This window comes from Cygnus olor, chromosome 22 (genome assembly GCF_009769625.2).
Source record: "Cygnus olor isolate bCygOlo1 chromosome 22, bCygOlo1.pri.v2, whole genome shotgun sequence".
In the NCBI taxonomy this organism is placed as follows: Eukaryota; Metazoa; Chordata; class Aves; order Anseriformes; family Anatidae; genus Cygnus; species Cygnus olor.
The window spans coordinates 7,414,217-7,433,325 of record NC_049190.1 but is presented as its reverse complement, the minus strand read 5'-3'; the positions used below and the strand labels follow the sequence as shown (position 1 = coordinate 7,433,325).

The following is a 19,109-nucleotide window of genomic DNA, read 5'->3' as shown; positions in this document are numbered from 1 at the left end:
CCTGCACCTGCATCATAAATCCTCCATCCCACATCCTAAATTCTGTATCTGCATGTAAACCTTACTTTCCACATCCTGTGTCCTGTCTGCATCCTAAATCCTGTATCCTGAACCCTCCATCCCACAACTGCATCCTAAATTCCACTTCTGCATTCCCCATCATGTATTCTGTTTCCGTGTCCTGCATCCTACATCTGTGATCCTGTGTCCGCATCCTAAATCCTGCATTCACATTCTAAATCCTACTTCCCACATCTGGATCCTAAATCCCGCATCCTGAAGTCTCCATCTTGAATCCTCTATTATCACCCTAAACCCCACCTCTGCATCCCCTAACCTGCATCTTGTAATATACCTCTAGGACCTCGCGTCTCCATCCTAAATCCTCCATCCCATGTCCTGCATCTACATCCTAAATCCTCCATCATCCATCCCACATCCTGCGTCCTGCATCTGCAACCCAAATCCTCCATCCCGTCCTAAATCCTGCATCTACATCCCAAATCCCGCATCCTCCATCCCCCAGCCAGGACCCCGCAGGGAGGTCGCAGCAGCCCCGCTGCGGGATGCGCTGTGGCCGCCGTCTGCTTTACAGGCACTCGGGGCTCCTGACGGCAAAGTAAACTGTGGCAGCCGGCGTTTACCCAGCCCAAACAAGCAGCACTTCAGCCTGTTTAACATTTCCTTCCCCAGAATTAGTGGGGAGGTGCTGAACCGCAGCGAGGGGCCGCGGGAAACCCCCCCCCGCCTTCCCACTTATCGCGCGGAAAAGGTGCCTTCATCCAGCGTCTTTGTGCAAAACGAGGGAAAGAAAAAAGCCAGGAAGGAAGGGGCACGTGGCGGATGCGCTGCCTCGGGGGCCGCGGGTGGGGTTCGCACCCCGGTGCGGGCTCCCGCAGGGAGAGGCGCTGGGGCGCCATGAATTTGTGATGAGCGGCCGCGGGAGCTGCCCCCGCCGAGCTGCGCCGCCCGCGCTGGCGCTAATGTTGGTTTAAGGCATTTTACACGCTCCGGTGCCTCTCTGAGAGCGCCTTGTCCCCGGCCCCTTGCTCCCGAGCGAGCCACCGCCGCCGGCCCCGCACAATGGGCGCTTTCAGGGGGCTGCTGGCACGGGGCAAGCCGCCTTGCGCACCCCCCTTGCCCCGGCAGCCCCCGGGGAGACGCGTTTGGAAACGAGGCGCTCGGCCCCTGCATCGCCCACCGCGACGCCCAGCGCACGGGGCTCAGACCCGTGGGACGCCCCAAAACCCTGCCAGCGCCGAGGAGCAGGGCGGGAGGACGGCACGAGGGCAACAGCGCGGGGCTGGGCCGAAGGAGCAGGTGTCGCCGTGTCCTGGGCTGCGGGAGGGTGACCTGGTGCCGTGCCACGGGGACGCCGCGGGCGGAGGCACCTGCCCGCGGCCACAGCCCCCGCGTGGCTTCGTCGCCGCGCTTTGGCCACGCTTCCCGGCTCGTGGCCTGCTGGAGAAAGCGAAGGGATAACAGCAGGAAAACGAAGCCAAAAATCCCAGGGCTGGGGGAACAATCGGCGCCGAAAACGATCCTCGTGGGATGGACGGGCCTGGCGAACGCGCAGGGGCAAGGTGGAGCGCGAGCGCTGCGCGCCCCCCGCTCAGCAGCACAGCCCCTCAGCCCCTCGCAGCTCCGGCGGCGGGACGCGCCCTGTGACCCCCAAAACGACCTGTTTATAGCCAAAACAGCGGCACGTAATGGGTGAAAAATGCATTGTTGGGGAGGGGGGGGGGAGAAGACTAAACATTTTTTTTTCCCCCCAAAAAAAAGAAGCCAAACTTCTTCCTTCAAAGGGGACGAACTTCCCACTTGTGCAATGAGTTGTGTCTGTCCCAACCCCCCAGAAACCTTATTCTCAGGGCGCTCCCAAAGCTTCTCCCCCCCCCCACCTCCCCCAAAATACAAATCCCCTGCCAGGCCCACCAGGGAGCCTGGGGGGAGTGAACCAGAAAACCCTGTATTCAGCCTAATTATCCCCCCGGCTGCAATCTGTGATCTCTGGGACAATTAAAAGTGCTTAATCCCAGCTGAAAAGCAAACAAGGTCGGAGGCGGCGTCTTCCTGCTTCCCCCTCGCCCGCTGCCGGGGTCTCGCTCCCGGCTGCAATATAAATATGCAATTAAAAATCCCCAAAAGGCCTTGCTAATTGCTCTGCCAAAGGGGGGGTTCCCACCGAAAAAAAGAAAAAGGTCTGGGGCCAGGGCAGGGGGTACTAAAAAAAAAAGGGGGGGGGGGGGGACAAGTGAAAAGGGCTTTTTCCACCCCAGTAATTGAAGCCAAGGCAGCTGCTGGGTTTTGGGGATAAATTGTGGTGTGTGGAGACATCTCGGGATGGGTTTTTGGGGGGATGCTCTTTATTTCATTTTTTTTGCCGGGGGGGGAGGTGTGTGCGTGTTCCCCAGGGGTTAATCTCCAGTCCTCCTCTCGCTCCAGCGCCAAGGACCCCTGGCAGCTCTCAGATCATTAACCCTGCAGAAAAGCAATTAGGGAGGCTGGAAAACAGGGCAGCTGCTGCCCTGAGAAAAGGCAGGAAGGGGGGGGGTTCAGTCCTGAGCCCCCAGCCCCAAGATTTTTGGGGGTGCATTAACAGGCTGCTTTAGGGCCACTCAGCTCGGTGAAGATCCCTGACCAGGCCTGCTGGCTGAGCACCACTGCGCCGTCAGTAGGTTTCAGAGTGAACGAGCCTGTGCTCCGCCAGGAAGCCGCCTGGTGCCAAATGAGGAGGGTGGGTGTACGCGGACATCTTGAGTGCATTAAACGCCGATTTAAAGCAAAGCCCTGCGTCACAGGATGCTGAAAAAATGCTGATGGGGCAATGCTGTGAGCAGCTCCAGCCAGCCTGAGCACAGGCTGCTTCACGTCCCCACCCCCAGCATTTTTTTTGGGGTGATTTTCAGCCAGATCGGTGCCTGGATGAAGAGAGCACATGGAGAGGGACCTGCAGGTCCCACGAGAGCTTAGCCTGCAAGGGAAGGGCTTTTTTGGCGGGTGGAAGACATGCAAAAGCAGCTTTTCTCACTACAGGGAAACCCCCTCCCTGCTGTTTGCATGGGGCTGAGATTCCTCCAAACGATCCCAAAAAGGCAATATTGCACCCAAACCACCCCCACAAAGATGGAATAAATATACTGCACCAAGAGCCAAGCTTGCAGAGCGGCGGTGCAAAACAGCCCCCGACCCCAGAGAGGATTTTGGCTGCAACTCTCAGGGACAGGGGTAACAACTGATCCCATTACTGGTTTTTATTGAACCCATTTCCCTGCGCTCTGCCAGAGCCAGGGACTTGCATGGATTAAATGCGGGGCCGTACAGACGAGCCCCCCCCTTGCACTTTAGGGACCCCCCAGCACCCCATGCTGGCTGTGGCTGGACAGGACCCATCGCACCCACACCGATCCGGCCCCCTTGGCCGGGTCTGGCCCCCGCCTTGCACTCACCCAGCCAAGAGGAGCCGTTCTGGGTGCCCACCGCCTCGCAGCCCAAACGCAAAAGCACTGCGATTTTGGCCAATCTTTCCTAAATCCTTTCCAAGGAGCGCAGCCGCTCGCAGCCAGAGGAGCTGCTGTTTGATCCCCAGGCTTTATTGAACCTTTAAAAGCTGCGGCCGGCACAGAGCCGTGCTGTGCCCTGCGGGCACCGTCCCCAAGATGCTCGCAGCGTGGCGCCCCGGCGTGTGGGTGCTGGGGGGCCCTGCAGGAGCCCCCTGGGGCGAGGAGGAGGAGGAGGAGGAGGAGGCAGATGGGGCTCAGGTCACAGGCAGCCACACTTTCTGGGTGCTGACAATGTCGCTGAGCTTGCCTTTGATTTTCAGGAAATGCCGCTTGAACTCCAGCCCGTCGCCCTGCGCAGGGAGAGACGGTGGCTCGGTGCCTTGCACCCACTGTGCACCACCCTGCACCCCCCCGTGCACCGCCTTGCACTCACCATGCAACACCTTGCACCCTCTGTGCACCTCCTTGCATTGCTTTGCACTTCCCTTGCACCTGCCACGCACCCGCTGTGCACCCACCTCGCACCCACCACCAGCGCCCACCTTGGAGAGGCGGAAATCCACCAGAATCTTGCTCTCCATTTCCACCAGGTTCACCTTGAAGATGAGCTTGTTGTTCCTCCTGTCCGTGGTGGAGATGGTGACCTGCAGGCGACAGTGACGGGGGGGCCGTCAGGGGGGGCTGGCAAAGGCCCCTGCCCCGCCGCGGCCCCGTCCCCACCTGGTTGGTGCAGCTCCTCTTCCAGCCGTAGCCCATCTTCTCGCAGACCTCCTTCAGGCTGCGGTAGGAGCCGTCGGCGTCCAGCTTGGTGAAGAAGCGCGTCATCCTCTTCACCAGCCGCTGCCACGGGCTCTGTGGGCACAGCGCATCCCGGCGTTACGGGGGCTGCCAGGCAGCACCCCCAGCGCCGCCGAGCTGCGTCCCCACGGGAACGCCGCCCAGCTGCACCCCTGCGCCCGCACCCCCCCCCCTTCCACCCGCCCCAAACCCCGGCCCTGCTGCCTGGCTGCAAGCTGGTGCACCCCCCTCCCCGCATCCCCAAAAGCGCACAAACGCAGCAAAGTTGCATCCCCGGCAGTGCAAAGTTGCATCTTTATATGGGAAATATTGGCAAGCTGCACCCCCTCATGGCAAACATGGCGAGTTGCATCCTGGTACAGTAAATACCGCGAAGTGCAATCCTGACTACTGCAAAGTTGCAGCCCAAATACTTTAAATAATGCAAACCTGCACCCCCAGTGTTGCAAATTTGCTCCACACTACTATAAATTTGCAACATTACATCCCAGTTATTACAAATGCAGCAAACTGATATATATATATGCTGCAAAGCTGTACCTCCCAGTACTACAAAGCTGCATCCTGGCAATATAAATACTGAAAAGTGGCACCCCCAGTATTGCAAAGCAGCATGCTGATATTATAAATACTGCAAAGGTGCATCCTGAAATGATAAATATTGCAAAGCAGCATTCCCAGTGCTGCAATGTTGCACCTTAGTACTATAAATCCTGCAAAGCTGTATCCCAAAGATTGCAAACTTGCATCCCGATATTATAAATACTGCAAAGACGCATCCCAATGGCAGCACCTGCGAGGAGCCCGGGGTGCCGAGGAGCTGGCTGTTGACCAGCATGTGCTCGGGGCATGCGGGCTGCGAGAAGCTGATGCCCTGCACGAGCTTGTCGATGCTGCCCGTCCCGCTGTCCCAGAGCGCCGCGCCGGTGCCAGGCTCGGGCTGCGATGTGGAGTAGCTCGCCTTGTCCTCGCTGAAACACAAGCAGAGACGGCACGTTAGTGCCTGTAGCTATCGCAAACGGTGGCGCCAAGACTGCAAAGGGGATAGATAATACACGACTATGGGAACTGCACCAATAGGTTCAATTTATATTGTAGGATTTTGCAGGACTGTCTCTGATTGTGCACGCACAAGCAGGATAAGTAGGGGTCCACGCACGCGCTAGGTTGGTTTCCACCACACCTCCTGCTTACAGAGTTACAACACACACAAGAAAAGCTCCTGCTCGCACAAGGGTGCACGTGTTGCAAGGAGGTGACGTGTGGCAACTACACATGCGTTCGCAAGCTCACTCACCCGAGCACGCCCTTCACCGGCGAGAAGTCCATGTCGGAACGGACGTGCTTGGAGAAGGCGCCGGGCGAGTCGGTGACACCACCCGAGGACACGCGAGCCCGCTTGACACCTGCCAAAGGAGGAGAAATCCAGTAATGTGCCCCAATTTGGGGCGGAAAGCGCGTTTTCCCCATGCCCCTTACCCTTCTTCAGGGGCTTGCAGTACCACCGGTCCTTCTTGATGTCGGGGATGGTGATCCTCGCCGTCGGGCTCTCCATCAGGATCTTGTGCAGCAAAGCTGAGGGAAATGGGGCAGAAATAGCAAACGCTGCGTGGCACCGGGTGCTGGGTCCCGCTGCCTGCCGGCTGCCTACCTAAGGGCGCCGAGTCGATCTTCCTCCAGGGCGGGAGGTAGGTCTTCCTCTCCTTCCAGTCGCTGTACTCCTGGCAGCTGTCGCTGGGCTGGTCCCAGGGCAGCTCTGCCGGCAGGGCAGACCCCGCTGCGTTAGGGCAGCATGGCCCTGGCCGGTGCGGGGCAGAATCCAAAGGGGAGAAGCGCAGGGAAGGCCACAGCCAAGAGGGATTTGCACAAAGGGCTTTTGCAAGGGAGCGTTAATACATGCGCTTTCCAGTGTGCTTTTAAAAGGGTGTGACGTGCAGAAGCGCACAGCGTGTAAAGAAAGGCGTTCCAGCGTGCAAAAGCCCTGCGGGGTGCAAAAGCCTGGTACAGCGCCAGATACGACACCACAGTGATCAGCTGTACGAGGCATCGCCGCTCTGCTCCATGCAGCGGGCGCTGCTGGGCAGCTTTTGCTTCTCACAAGAGTTTGGGGTGAGCGCAGCACGGCCACCCACCAGCCAGGGATGGCCGCAGGTGCACCAAAAAGCTGAGAATTGCCCCGTGCAGACGGCAGCGCTGGGCTGCAGCACTGGCATCGGGCAGTTCCCAGCTCCCCTCTGTGGCCACCTCTCTCCAGGCGCTTCGTCCCCTTCCCCTCTGCGTTTCCTCCACCTCGTACGCCCCGCCACTTGCATCTCCCCACGCATCTCGTGTCTCACCCTAGGCATCTCATGGATGCCCCCGTGCATTCCATACCTCCCCTGACACGTCTCACACATCCCCCTTCTGCATCTCGCGTGTCCCTTGGTGCATTCCGTACGTCCCCTCTACGCACCGCGCACACCACCACGCGTCCCCCCCGCGCATTTCATGTGTCTCCTTCTGCACTTCCTGCGTCCCCCCTGCCTCCCGCCACTCCCTGCGTGCTCCGTGGGTCTCACGCGCCCACCTCCGGCCAGCATCGCTGTCAGCACCACGCCGCACGCCCACACGTCCACGGGCTCGGCCCTGAACTCGGGGCGCCGCAGCAGCTCGGGGGCCACGTAGGGCAGGGTGCCGCACATCTTGTTGAGCAGCCGCTCGCGGCCATTGTGTTTGAAGACGGTGGCCAGGCCAAAATCGGAGATTTTCAGGTTGTCTGGGCAAAAAGAAAAAAAAATTGGTTAAAGGTGGGCAAGCGGCGGGCACCACGCTGCCCCTGGCACGCACCTCGTTCGTCCAGGAGCAGGTTCTCTGGCTTCAGGTCCCGGTGGGTGATGCCCATACTGTGCAGGTAGACCTGGGGAAGGGGAGCAGGGTCAGACGAAGCAGGGATGTTGCTGCTGCTGCCGCCACCGCCGCCGCCACCACACTCACCACTCCGGCGATCAGCTGCTGGAAGAAGCGCTGTGCCTCCGGCTCTGGCATCCCGATATCTGGCTCTGTGGGAAAGCAATGCCGCGGGGATGGGAATTGCAATTGCCAGCTGCGCGAGGGACAGATTTTTTAACGCAGGGCTTTAAAAACATGCAGGTACATTTCGGAGCATGCGGCGTACCGATGCGGTCAAAGAGCTCGCCGCCGCTGCAGTACTCGAGGAAGAGATACTGCGTGGCGCCCTCCCGCCGGTGCCCGTAGAACTTGACAACGTTCTCGTGGTTGAGCATCTTGTTGATGCAGATCTCCTTCTTGATGTTCTCTGGGCAGTCAGCCGCCCGCTTCATGTCCACAATTTTGACAGCCACGGCTTCCTCAGTGCGGCGGTTCACCGCCAGCTGCACCCTAGGGGTGGGAGTCAGGGGTGGGCGCAGAGCAGCGTGCAAGGGGTGCAAGGAGAGCGCACGATGGGCGTGCAGCGGCTGTGCAACGCAGCCACAAGTGGCAGGCAGCAGGCAGGTAACAGGCAACGCGCGCACAAGCAGCCAAGCAACAGGCACACAGGGGACATGCAGTTGGCGTGCAAAGGGCACGCAGTGGTCTTGCAACAGGCAAGCAGCGGGCACGCAGAAGGCGTGCAACAGCCGAGCAGCGGGCATGCAGCAGGTGCGCAGGGGGCACGCAACGGCTCGGCAGCAGGCAGGGAAGGGGCAGGCAGGGGGCACGCAACAGCCTGGCAGCAGGCAAGCAGGGCAAGAGGCAGGCGCGCACGGGGCAGGCCGGGGGCACGCAGCGGGCGCCCCGCCGCGACGCGCCGGAACCTCCCCAGCCCGGCCCGGCCGCACTCACTCCCCGTAGGCGCCTTCGCCCAGCGTCTGCACCAGGTCCCAGTCCTCCACGAACGGCACCGGCCCCGCCATGGGCCCCGGCCCGGCCCCGCCGCGCGCCCCGTTCCCGCCGGCGCCCCCCGGCCCCGCCCCGCCCTGCGCGCGCAGCGCCCGCGCCCCGCCCCCGGCCCCGCCCCCCCCCCTCCCCCCCAATTTCCCGCGAAACGCCGGAGAGCAGCGAAACCGCCCCCGGCCCCCGAACGGCAGCAGAGTTGGGAGAAAAAAAAAGGCCAAAAACCGTCGTTTTGGTCGTTTTTCTGTAATTCCCCTTTAATCAGCCCTGGCGAAGCCGTTACTCCTGATTCGGTGACTGAGTATAAAAATCCCAGCCGGGCACGCTGGGCAGCGCCGGCCCGGCTCCTCCTGCGCGTATGAACGGTATAAAAAGAAAAAAAAAAAAAAGACAACCCCCAAAAAAACCAGAAAATCAAAAATATTTCTGCTTCACAGGCAAAGGCTGGGTCAGTGCGGTGGGCGGCTGGGCCGGCGGCGGCTCTACGTCCTGGACAAGCCGCGGTTATCCAAATCCTTCACCTGCAAGAAAGGAAAGGCTCAGCTGTAGGAGCGCCGGGGTGGAATTCCACCTTGTCCCAAACCCGGGCTCGTTCCACCCCCGTACTTTGTATATTCGGACCAGCCAGTGCTCTGTGGTGTACGCCTCCTCCAGCACGTCCAGCTCGAAGTCCTTGTTCCCGATCTCGGCGTTCCTCACCCGGTCGTAGCCCGGCGGCCGCTCTGCAAGGGACAAGAGGCAGCGCTGTCTCACCACGTCCCCGAGGCCTTTGGGGCACGGCGGTGGCACCGGGGACTTACTGGCCTCGGTGTAGACCTGCCCGAAGCGGTAGTAGCACATCTTGTACATCAGGCAGTTGAGCAGCACAGGGGAGCCCTCTCGGTCAACGCGGAACTCCCCCGTGGGGGTGTAGTAGTCGTGCTCCTTGATGTGCCTGCCCGTGTCCGTGCTGCCCCCGATGCGCACCATCCACAGGAACTTGTTGATGTCTGCAAGGCGACAGGGGACGAGGCATTGGGGGTCAGAGGCCAACGAGACACTGGGGAGGGGGAGAGTGCTGCGGGACCTTACCGTCGGAGGAGTACCCGGTGAGGCCACCAAATATCACCAGCACGTAGCTGACGTCCAACTCCCTCATGATCTCGTAGGCTTTCTCCTCCGTCGATGCCATTGCCTGGAGGGGACACAGCGGCTGTCGCGCCATGCGGAGCCCCTGGGGCGGCGGGCAGGCACAGGGCAAGCACCTACCTGACCGACGCGGGAGATGTGCGTGTTGTTCCAGGTGTTGTTGTCCACCAGGATGGTTCGGTTGGCCATGGCGGTGATCTGGTAGCCATAGTCCCACCAGGACATCACCTTGGCGTCCTGCACCCAAACACCAGGCGTGCCATCAGTGCCTCGGCAGGTGCTGCCGCCCACCGAGGCTGACGCGCGGTTACCTCTGGCGTGTTGTGGCGCAGCCAGTAATAAGCCTCTCTGAAGTCGTCAAAGATGATCCTGCTGCCGTCCCCACCGCGGGCGGACAGCACAATGGACGGGGAAGAATACGCCTCGCTGGTCACCCAGGTCGAGTGGAAGGTGTAGGTGATGAGGAAGAAAGCCATGACCAGGATCATGCCGCTGGCAACCTTGTAGAGCAAACTGGCATCAGCACCCCAGGGAAGAGGCCATCAGCCTCTGGCACTCATCCCCACCAGGACCAGCGGCCGCTCTCCTCTTCCCCACAGCTCTCCCCATCACGAGCTGGCGCAACACTCACTTCATTTTTGATGGGGTAAGTGGAGTCTTGCTGCTTTTTGCTCTTCTTGTCTGGTCGGCTGATGTCCAAGTTCTTCATGTATGTGGACAGCACCTGAGAAACCCCGATGCCGGAAAGGATGCACATCACCGGGGCCAGCACCAGCATCAGACGCACCTGCGGGCAACAGCAGGACAGTCAGCGCCTGTCAGAGAGGAAAGCTGGGCAGAAAGCAGAGGAACAGAGAAATTACATGCAGTCCCTCATCCTGCACCTCAAATTCAGCAGTAACAGCAGCCTTGAGAGAAACCCTTGGGTGATTTTTTTAGAGGACACAGACTGGAGGACCAGAGCTGCTGCAAGGGAGGTTCTCTGAAGTCCTCAAAGTCAGCCAACATGCAGAAGTGACCTCAATTTAACAGCCACGGGCAATCTTTAGGATTATTACGTGGAGCCAGGAATTAACAGATGCCTCCACACACAGAAATCAACTTGTACTGAGGGCTTGGCAAGAGTGATAACGGGCTCATAAGCAGCCGTTTGTCTTCAGTCCTGCCTGGACACCTGGAGAATTTGTTTGGTTTTGCAAGTCAGCTATGGCAGACCAGGAAAAGCGTTCACCCGCTCCTCCCAAGAGCGGGTCGCAGACCGCAGTGCTCAGAAGGACACGCATTAATGCCCAAAACAGTAAGTTTTGCAACGTCGTATTCCCTCACTGCACAGAGGGGTACATAAACCAGCTTTGGGGAAGGGAGAAAAGCCTCATGGAAGTTTCAGCTGGCTCAGGGAAGAACAGACGTTACCAACAAATTCAGAAAAAAAGCCAACTCCATTAAGTCCATCTCATCATCCTGCTCGTGCCCTGGTCACACCCGTGACGGCAGATACCGACACTCCGCAGGCAGCAGCCCTCACCATTACGGCAGAGAAGTACATGCTGGTCACACCGTACATGATGATAAAAATGCGGGCATCTGAGAGGTTACTGAAGCAGTAATAGAGACCAACTGCAAAGAGAAAACAGAAATAGGTGAGATTTGCCTCAGCAATCTGCTGCCTGAAACAAAACCCAGCTGGCAGAGGCAGGCAGCACACCATGACCCGCTTCTGCTCCGCACGGCTTTGTACAGCGATTTAATAAACCTGGGGCATGCCTGAGGGTCTGACCACAGCAGCACTGGGCTCACCTGGGAACATGAAAACGAGGAGCTGTAGGTCAAAGTAATAGGAGGACCAAGTGGTGGGCTGGTGCTCCGAGACAGAGGCGATGATGGGAATGTTGTTCTTTGCATAGGAAGGATCCAGCAGGGAGTAGAAACGTCCCGTCCACGGAGAGATTTTCCCTAGCAAAGAGGATAAAGTCACGATCGATCCCAGCGCAGCACAGCCAGCAATGCCCATACGTTCTCTCCCAAGGGACGAATGTGCAAAGCCGAATGAGCAATTCTCATTTAACACCTCCGTTACTCAGAACTGTTCTTTTAAAAAGGAAATAAAGTGCAATTTTATCCTAAAAAGACTCCTCCCTCATCCAACCAACACCTTGTAGCATCTCTATTACTGCAGATCAGCATTCAGCTTCTGAAGCATCAACTCAGCATCCCCAGTGAGGTCTGAGTCACGGCAGGTTTCTCTGCATCTCGCGCCACCCGGCGCCCAGATCTTACGGCTGCATTCTAAATATTTTCTTGCTGATGAACAAACTGGGGCAAGTCCCATCCTCCACGTTAGAGAAGAGCTTGCAGGCACTGAAACCACAGCGCAAGCAAATAATGCAAAATCACGACCAACAGATCGCACACTCTTCAAAGTATCGAAAGGAGGCAAAGCCAGCAGCGAAACGCGCTCATCATCGCCACGAGCGGGGCCTTGCCAGGGAGCTCGGGCTACCTGTCAGCATCAGCACAGCCCCGATGGTGAGGAGGACAAAGCCAACCAGGGAGATGACGCTCCTGAAGAGGATTTCAAACTGCTGCGGGTTCAGCTTGCTGCGAAGGTAGTCTACAAAGGCATGGATCTGACACAAGCCGAAGACGCCAAGGGCAGCCATGTGCTCCGAGGAGAGGACAGGCTGCAGGCAGGGGAGAGCACGATCAGACACCGTGCAGAACGACAGCTGAGTCGCACTCGAGACCAGCTTTTTTTAAACATATAAACAAATCACTTCTCAGCAAAATCACTGCTTAAGTCATAGGAAGCCATCCCCTTCCCGTACACAGTGAACAGCACAGCTGGTGCGAGTCACTTTCTTATGTCAGCTTTAATTCCCAGATAGGAATTCACAAGCAAAAATAACTGAGAGCCTAACCTCATGCTTGTAACCTCTCCTCATGTTTAGTTTTTTTAAGCCCAAAAGACCTGGATTCCACATGCCAGGCTGGTAAAGGTGAGCAACAGGCAGTACCTTAAACTGGTTCTCTTGAAAATGCAGACGACTGCTCAGAAAGAGCGCGCATTTTTCCTGCTGTACTAAGACGCATGCTGGCGCGAGCATTCCCTGCACTGAAAATGGAAACTTCTTCATGAAAGACAGCCAGTGCCAGGAAGGTTATCAGCAGCTTATCGCTTTGAAAGTCATCCAGCCTTACAACCTGCCCTAAATCAACAATAGCAGTACAGCCACGTTCTTCTCCCCCTGAAGAAAGGCTGCATTTCAAAGGCAGGCAGGCACCACCAAAAGCTGGTCGCTGCTGATGTTGCTGTTTGTTACAACAAACCTGCGTAACAGCGCCTAGACTTCGAAAGTCTGTCCTACCCACTTACAAGCTCCGTGGCAAAGGCAAGAAGAGAAACCAGGTGCCAATTCACAGTTGTTCTGCTACAACCCACAGAACTACAACCATCCTGGCGTCTCCAAATCCTTCTGTTCCCCACCTGAAAGCCAACAAAGGAGATCTGCATAGAGAGGATCGTTCCCAAGCAGTAGACAGTGCAGTAGGCTACGTAGATCCTGTGGGAGAAGCGTCCGGTCAGCATCAGCACAAGAACGTGCAAGGGGATCAGGTTAATCAGAAAGACGTAGCCACCCCATGAGGAGACCTGGCAAGAGAAAAAAATAAAATAAAAATGCAAGTTCCAGGGCTGAACACACTGCATGGCAGGGCTCAAACAGAGCACGTTTGATTTTCCTGGGGTCACACGCAGGACTTTCACTCGGCTGTAACCCTGAGATCCGCTCTCCCCACGGAGGACACTGTTCACAGTCACAGCTGTCAGAAGCCCAGATTTTTCAATGCTATTGATAAAACCTTGCACAAAAAATGTTACGGCGTTCAGTTTTGGTGGGTGGAAATTAACGAAGACAGCATTCGTTTCTTTTCCACACTAAGTCCCGTACAGAGGTTTAGTTCCCTGACTGCACGCCGTACACTTTCGGTCACCGTACCAAGAGCAGTCACTCCGGAGTCAGAAATACCTCGGTGCCATGAAAAGGAACACTCACCATGTAGAAATAGGCAAGAGCACACATTGCTGCCCAATAGATAGAGCCCGTTTTTACAGCTTTGATCCACATGTAGTAAGTCAGCAGCATGCAGAATATGGCGATACCTGGGTGGAAAGACACGGCAAGGTCAAAGCAAGCTTACATCTGCCCTGAAACGTCATTTAATCCCTGGGGCACACCAGAACACTCTATCACATTAAAAAAATACATCTATCTTTTTGCTGTTTCACCAGAACGTGGAACAGCACCTTGCACAAAGAGCCAAGGAAAATGGTTTCAGTATCTGATTTCTAGATTGAAACACAGCGATGTTTGTGTCTTACTCTAGGTAACAGCTTACGTGGCCTCTTCTGTCTACACCAGCTAGCCTGTCTGGACGCACTGACTCCTCATGCGGTCCCTAATAGCTCAGCTAGGGGAGAGGAACCTGGATTTTCCTCTGCCCTAGGTGGCAGCAACAAGATTGCTGCCTCTGCCAGTCCCAAAATCATTGGCCAGAACGAAGACAAAAGCCTGGGGGAGCTGCTGAACAGCTCTAATGCTAAGCAGTTTGTGGAGGTGGCAAAACTCTTTTTGACTTGCAAACAAGGATATTTGGGGAACTGGGCGTGGAAACTCTCTCCCTCTTCTCAGCCGAGAACAGCCACCCAGCTCAGAGCAGTGCAGCTTGGTTAGCACATCACAGCTCTGGCACGGTTCCTTGTCACACGCTGCAGCACCTCCACCAGCAGCTCCCAGCACACAACAGCCATTAAAGGTTTCCCTGCCACAACCTCACCTTCGTTATCGTAGGACCCAGCCACAGATCGAGAGATGTATCCAGGCACAACTGCGATCATGGCAGCGGCAAGGAGTCCTGCCCCGGCATCCTGGGAAACAGACGAAGGGTAGGAAAAGCCGTCAGCCTTTACGGTTCTGGTTATCTACGCACAGACATGCCTCGAAGGAACGAATGGAAGTCGAGCGTTGGAATGAAACTTCAAAGTAGATCTTCCGTTTTCCAGGAGTTGTCAGTTCTGAGCAACAGTCTTCTCTACAACAGCTAGCAAAAAGGCACACAGCCCGCCCCGCCCCGTAAAGCACAACGCCACAGGGCACACCCAGACCTTCCCCGTACCTTGAGTTCTTTGGTGAGGTGGTAAGTCACTATGGTGGTGAAGGAGGAGAAGAGGGGTGCCAGGAACACACAGACATTCCGGATGTCGATGGTGATGTGGAAGAAGTGCAGCACGTGGTAGATGGCCGCCGATGTGATCATCAGGCCTGCGGGACGGACACGACACCGTCAGCAGAGCACGGCTGGCTGGCTCGCGGCACCAGGGTGCCATTTGAGCAGGGCAGACGGAAGTTTTGGAGGGACAGAGCAGAAAGGAGCTGCTGCCTGGCGCACCTGGATGAAGGGCAACCCCAAACTGCCCTCCTCTCCCAGCTGGTGCTCTGAATGAAACCCAGATGCATTTAAGTGGAGCGTGACACCGCCCAACTGCCTCTGAACGATGGCAGCTCTGCCTCGCTGCCATCAGAATTGCATTTTGCTGCTAGCGGGTGAGCGAAGGAGCCTGACGTGCTGCTCTCTGCACAGAGCAGCTCCAGGCACCGCTCTGCTCCACGTACTCTAAACGCCGCTCCCAAATCCGCACCCTGACAACTTTGCATTGCACGAGGTGTGTTTTAGCAGAAGCCTGCTGGCTCACCTGGATAAATGGTTCCACCAATAATCCTGCCCAAGGGGTACCAGGCTCGGTCATCAAACCAGTTGTGGAATTTATAGAAGCCCTCCTCTGCCAGGAATCGGGTCGTGCGGTAGTTAAAATACCTGTAACAGCAAGAAGCACTGAGCACCTCCGCACCCAGACACTGGTGTGCTGACCGCTCACAGCGCCTCAGGTTACAGTCTCAGTTCTTCAGGAGCGTTCAGGAAGCGGGGCAGCTCTGGCAGGCCAAACTGCGTGCCCAGCGGTTAGCGGGTTACAAGCGAAACTCCTGATCAATTAATGGGGAAAGGAAACCGCTGCGCGTGCCGTTGGTGGTGAATGCTGCCCGTGCACCTGGTGTTTCTGCAGCAAGCCACGTGTCTGGGCAGCCTTCTCTGAAGTCTATGGCTAAGAGAGCGCTCTGAGGGCCTGCCACGCGTTCTCTGCGCAGATGGAAGCCTCTCTGCCTCCAGGCAACGGCACTTTGCCACACGCCTTGGTTTTACTCATACTGAGACACCATCAGAAAGAGCAGGGCCACAGGGGATCCTCCATCCATCAGCACGGGCACGATAATTTTACTCCGTTTTGCCTCTGCTGCAGAGTATCACCTTTGGTCCTAGCAAATTTAAAAGTCATTTTGCAAAGGTGGCATTCCCCCTGGCTTCTGATTTAATCGGCAACAACCCTGGGACAGCAACGCAGGTGGTACTAGGAGCCCTCCCTCCAGGCTCAGGTAGAGAAGGTCCCCAGCCCAGCGTTAAAGCAGTGTCGGGCGATCGCCCTGACTTAGATCCAGGCTCCGGAAAGAGTCCTGGGATCTGAGGAGTGAATTTTGGGTCTGGAAAACTAAAACGTAGCTGTTTGTACCGAACAAATCCCCCACCCTCAAAGGGGAACAAACTGACACCAGCAAACAGCACTCAACGTCCACGTGCTCCATAAGAGAAAAACCCAGCAGGTCCCACGGAACGAGAGAGAAGACACTTACGGGTCAAACTCATGGATGACGCTTTCAAATCTTAAGACAGAAAAAAGCCTTGTGGAAAAAGCTGCGAACACAGAAAAAAAGACAGAATGAATCTTCAGCATTTGCAGCGCCAGGGTTGCATTAGGTTTATCCGCTTTGTCGCTGGACGAAAATTGTTTCTGTCTTAAATTGGTCATTGGAAAGACGCGGTTTTCAAAGAACAGGTACTAAAAGAATCACGACGTTCACTGAAGTCGCGCTTTAAAGGCAGACGGGAGCTTGATGACCTATGAAAGGACAGAAGGAGAAGCAGAGGCAGTTCCCCCCGAGTCCCAGCAGCCACCCCACGTGCCCGGATGCAGACTCACACAGCACCGCTGCCATCGACAGGATGAGGAGCTTCAGCAGAGTGTCCTGCTTCTCGTAGGAGAGCCGGAGAAACCCCAACTTGGTCATTGTCACATTAAAGGCAGAGAGAGGACGCGCGAACGCCTGGACGAGAGCAAGGGAGGCGATCAAGGAGCGAGGCGACCTGCGGCCCCAGCACACCTCCAGCAGCGCCACGACCCCCGGCCCTGAACGCTCCGCTCCCGCCGCCAGCCCCCGTTACCCCCGCCAGAAGCTTTCGCCAGGCCGCGTCTCCCGCCCCGACCCCCGGCCCCCGGCCTTCCTCCTCGCACCCCTCTCCCAGCCCAGAGCCGCCGCGGCTGCCGCAGCCCCCCGCTCCTTCACCCGCCGCCTCCCGCCCCCTCCCCTCGCTCCCGGCTCCCGCACGGCCCCCGGAGCGGCCGCCCCTCACCTGCGCAGCCGCCCCAAACCTCGGCCGAGGTCGTCGCTTCTCGTAGGGCCCGGGACCTCCTTCGGGGCACGGGACGCGCTGCTTTACCTGCGCGCGACGCGGCCCGGCCGTCAGCTTTCAGCAGCCGCGGCGACAACGCTCGGTCGGCCCCGGCGGAGCTGTGCGGGACGCACCCCCCCGACCCCCCCCCGCCAGCGGCCCCGAGACGCCGGCGCTCGCTGGGCCTTCCCTTGCCCTTCCCGGCGCTTTCCCGCGGGCGGGCTGCGCGGCTCCTGCCCGCCCCCGCCGAGCTCCCGACGCTGAACGCGGCCGGGCCGGGCCGGGCCGGGCCGGGGCGGAGGAGCCTCGGGGCTTCGGTTTGACCTCCTTGCGTCGGGGGGAAACCCGCGGCGCCCGGCGCTACGGAAGCGAAACCGCGGCGCAGGCGACGCCTCCCTACGCGAGCGCGGCCGGTGCCGTCACGCCCCGCCTCCGCCCAGCCGGCCCGGGCCCGGCAGCCCCGCCCCCGAGCCCCCCGAGCCCCCCGAGGGCCCCGCGCCCCCCGCCGAGGCCCCCCCGGCCCCGGAGCTCACCGCAGGCCCGGCGCCGCCCTCCCGTCCCCTCCCGGTGCCCGGGGCGCAGCCGGCGGCCGCCCGCGGCCCCGGCCCCGGCGGCCCTCGCCCCCCCCCCCCCCCGGCCCCGGGGCCCCGCAGCCCCCGGCCCGCCCGCGGCCCTCACCCTGGCGCCGCGCTCGGCCCCGCCGCCCCGGCCATCCGCCCCGCGCAGCCCTCCCGCCCCCTCGCGCGCCCCATTGGCTCGCCCCGACGCCACTCGAACGGCGCCGCCGCTTATTGGCCGCGGGGCGGGGCGCGGCGGCGGAGGGCGAAGGGCGAAGCCGCGGCCGGGGCGTTCCGATTGGCGGAGCGCGGGGCCGCCGGGGGCGGGCGAGCGCGAGCAGCGACGTGTCCGTCCCGGCTCGGGGAGCCCCGGGTCACGTGGGCGGATGCGGAAGCGGGCGGCGGCCGCCACGTGGGTGCCGCCACGTGGGGGAGGCGGGGCCGGGCCGGGGCCGGGGGCAGGGGCAGGGAGCGGGGGGGGGGGGGCGCCGGGAGCACCGCGTACGGCTCTGACCCGGCGCCGGGAGCCGGCCCCTGCTCCGCGTGGCTGAGCCCTGCAGGCAGAGGCCTTACGGGCCTGCGGGGATGGTGCCTGAGCCGCCTGCCCGGGCGGCCCAGCCCAGCGCCCACCAGCCCTTCCGGTGAAGAAGTTCTTCCCCACACCCGCTGTCAGCGCCACCGGGCACGTGGGAGAACAGAGCAACCCCCACCTCGCTGCAGCCTCCTTGGAGGTACCTGTGGAGAGCGATGAGGTCGCCCCCGAGCCTCCTCTTCTCCAGGCTGAACAACCCCAGCTCCCTCAGCCGCTCCCCGTAAGCCTCGTTCTCCAGACCCCTCACCAGCCTCGTCGCCCTTCTCTGGACTCGCTCGAGCACCTCGGCGTCCTTCTTGTAGCGAGGGGCCCAGAACTGAACACAGCACTCGAGGTGCGGCCTCACCAGAGCCGAGTACAGGGGGACGATCACCTCCCTAGCCCTGCTGGCCACGCTGCTTCTGATACAAGCCAGGATGCTGTTGGCCTTCTTGGCCACCTGAGCACGCTGCTGGCTCATATTCAGCCGACTATCAACCAATACTCCCAGGTCCTTCTCGGCCAGGCAGCTTTCCAACCACTCATCTCCCAGCCTGTAACTCTGCTTGGGGTTGTTGCGCCCCAGGTGCAGGACCCGGCACTTGGCCTTGTTGAACCTCATCCAGTTGCCCTCAGCCCATCGGCCCAGCCTATCCAGATCCTCCTGCAGAGCCTTCCTACCCTCAAGCAGATCGACACACGCACCTAACTCGGTGTCGTCTGCAAACTTACTGAGGGTGCACTCGATCCCCTCGTCCAGATCATCGATAAAGATATTGAGGAGGACGGGCCCCAGCACTGAGCCCTGGGGGACACCACTCGTGACCGGCCTCCAACTGGATGTGGCTCCATTCACCACAACTCTTTGGGCCCGGCCACCCAGCCAGTTTTTAACCCAACGAAGCGTACGCCAGTCCAAGCCGTCAGCAGCCAGTTTCTTGAGGAGAATGCTGTGGGAAACGGCGTCAAAAGTCGAATTTTCCCCCGAATTCACCCCAAAAACCGCCCCCGGAGCCCGCCCACAGCAGCCGCCAGCCCCGCTGCGAACGAGCTGCCGCCCGGCCGGCTTCCTCAAGTGCCCCAGGGGAACGCGGCACACCGGGGTTTGCAAACCGCCCATCG

At 59.3% G+C, this 19,109-nt stretch overlaps 2 protein-coding genes across 10 annotated transcripts; both read right to left on the bottom strand.

The window, feature by feature from the left end:
- Window positions 1–3,572: 3,572 nt before the first annotated feature.
- CHEK1 (checkpoint kinase 1) lies at window positions 3,573–8,229 on the bottom strand. Of its 3 annotated transcripts, none has more exons than XM_040534503.1 (12): window positions 8,124–8,212; window positions 7,456–7,679; window positions 7,275–7,339; window positions 7,128–7,197; window positions 6,868–7,056; window positions 5,953–6,099; window positions 5,781–5,876; window positions 5,599–5,707; window positions 5,095–5,272; window positions 4,224–4,355; window positions 4,046–4,147; window positions 3,573–3,853 (listed from the first exon to the last, which is right to left on the bottom strand). In XM_040534503.1, the coding sequence occupies exons 1-12, from the start codon at window positions 8,192–8,194 to the stop codon at window positions 3,758–3,760; spliced, it is 1,479 nt and encodes a 492-aa protein (XP_040390437.1). In that variant the 5' UTR covers window positions 8,195–8,212; the 3' UTR covers window positions 3,573–3,757. The 3 variants fall into 3 exon arrangements, with proteins under 3 accessions (XP_040390437.1, XP_040390438.1, XP_040390439.1); XM_040534504.1 differs by having other exon boundaries at window positions 5,953–6,057; window positions 8,124–8,209; XM_040534505.1 differs by lacking the exon at window positions 7,456–7,679 and having other exon boundaries at window positions 8,124–8,229.
- A 185-nt stretch (window positions 8,230–8,414) lies between these two features.
- Window positions 8,415–17,601, bottom strand: STT3A (STT3 oligosaccharyltransferase complex catalytic subunit A). 7 transcript variants are annotated; one of them, XM_040534209.1, is made up of 19 exons: window positions 17,538–17,598; window positions 16,821–16,907; window positions 16,390–16,513; window positions 16,043–16,103; window positions 15,052–15,173; window positions 14,475–14,620; window positions 14,136–14,226; window positions 13,355–13,461; window positions 12,787–12,951; window positions 11,803–11,983; window positions 11,100–11,255; window positions 10,828–10,919; window positions 9,934–10,089; window positions 9,614–9,802; window positions 9,423–9,539; window positions 9,246–9,348; window positions 8,975–9,163; window positions 8,781–8,896; window positions 8,415–8,695 (listed from the first exon to the last, which is right to left on the bottom strand). In XM_040534209.1, the coding sequence occupies exons 3-19, from the start codon at window positions 16,475–16,477 to the stop codon at window positions 8,657–8,659; spliced, it is 2,118 nt and encodes a 705-aa protein (XP_040390143.1). In that variant the 5' UTR covers window positions 16,478–16,513; window positions 16,821–16,907; window positions 17,538–17,598; the 3' UTR covers window positions 8,415–8,656. The 7 variants fall into 7 exon arrangements, with proteins under 7 accessions (XP_040390143.1, XP_040390145.1, XP_040390144.1 ...); XM_040534211.1 differs by lacking the exon at window positions 17,538–17,598 and adding an exon at window positions 17,393–17,451; XM_040534210.1 differs by lacking the exon at window positions 16,821–16,907 and having other exon boundaries at window positions 17,538–17,600.
- Window positions 17,602–19,109: the final 1,508 nt, after the last annotated feature.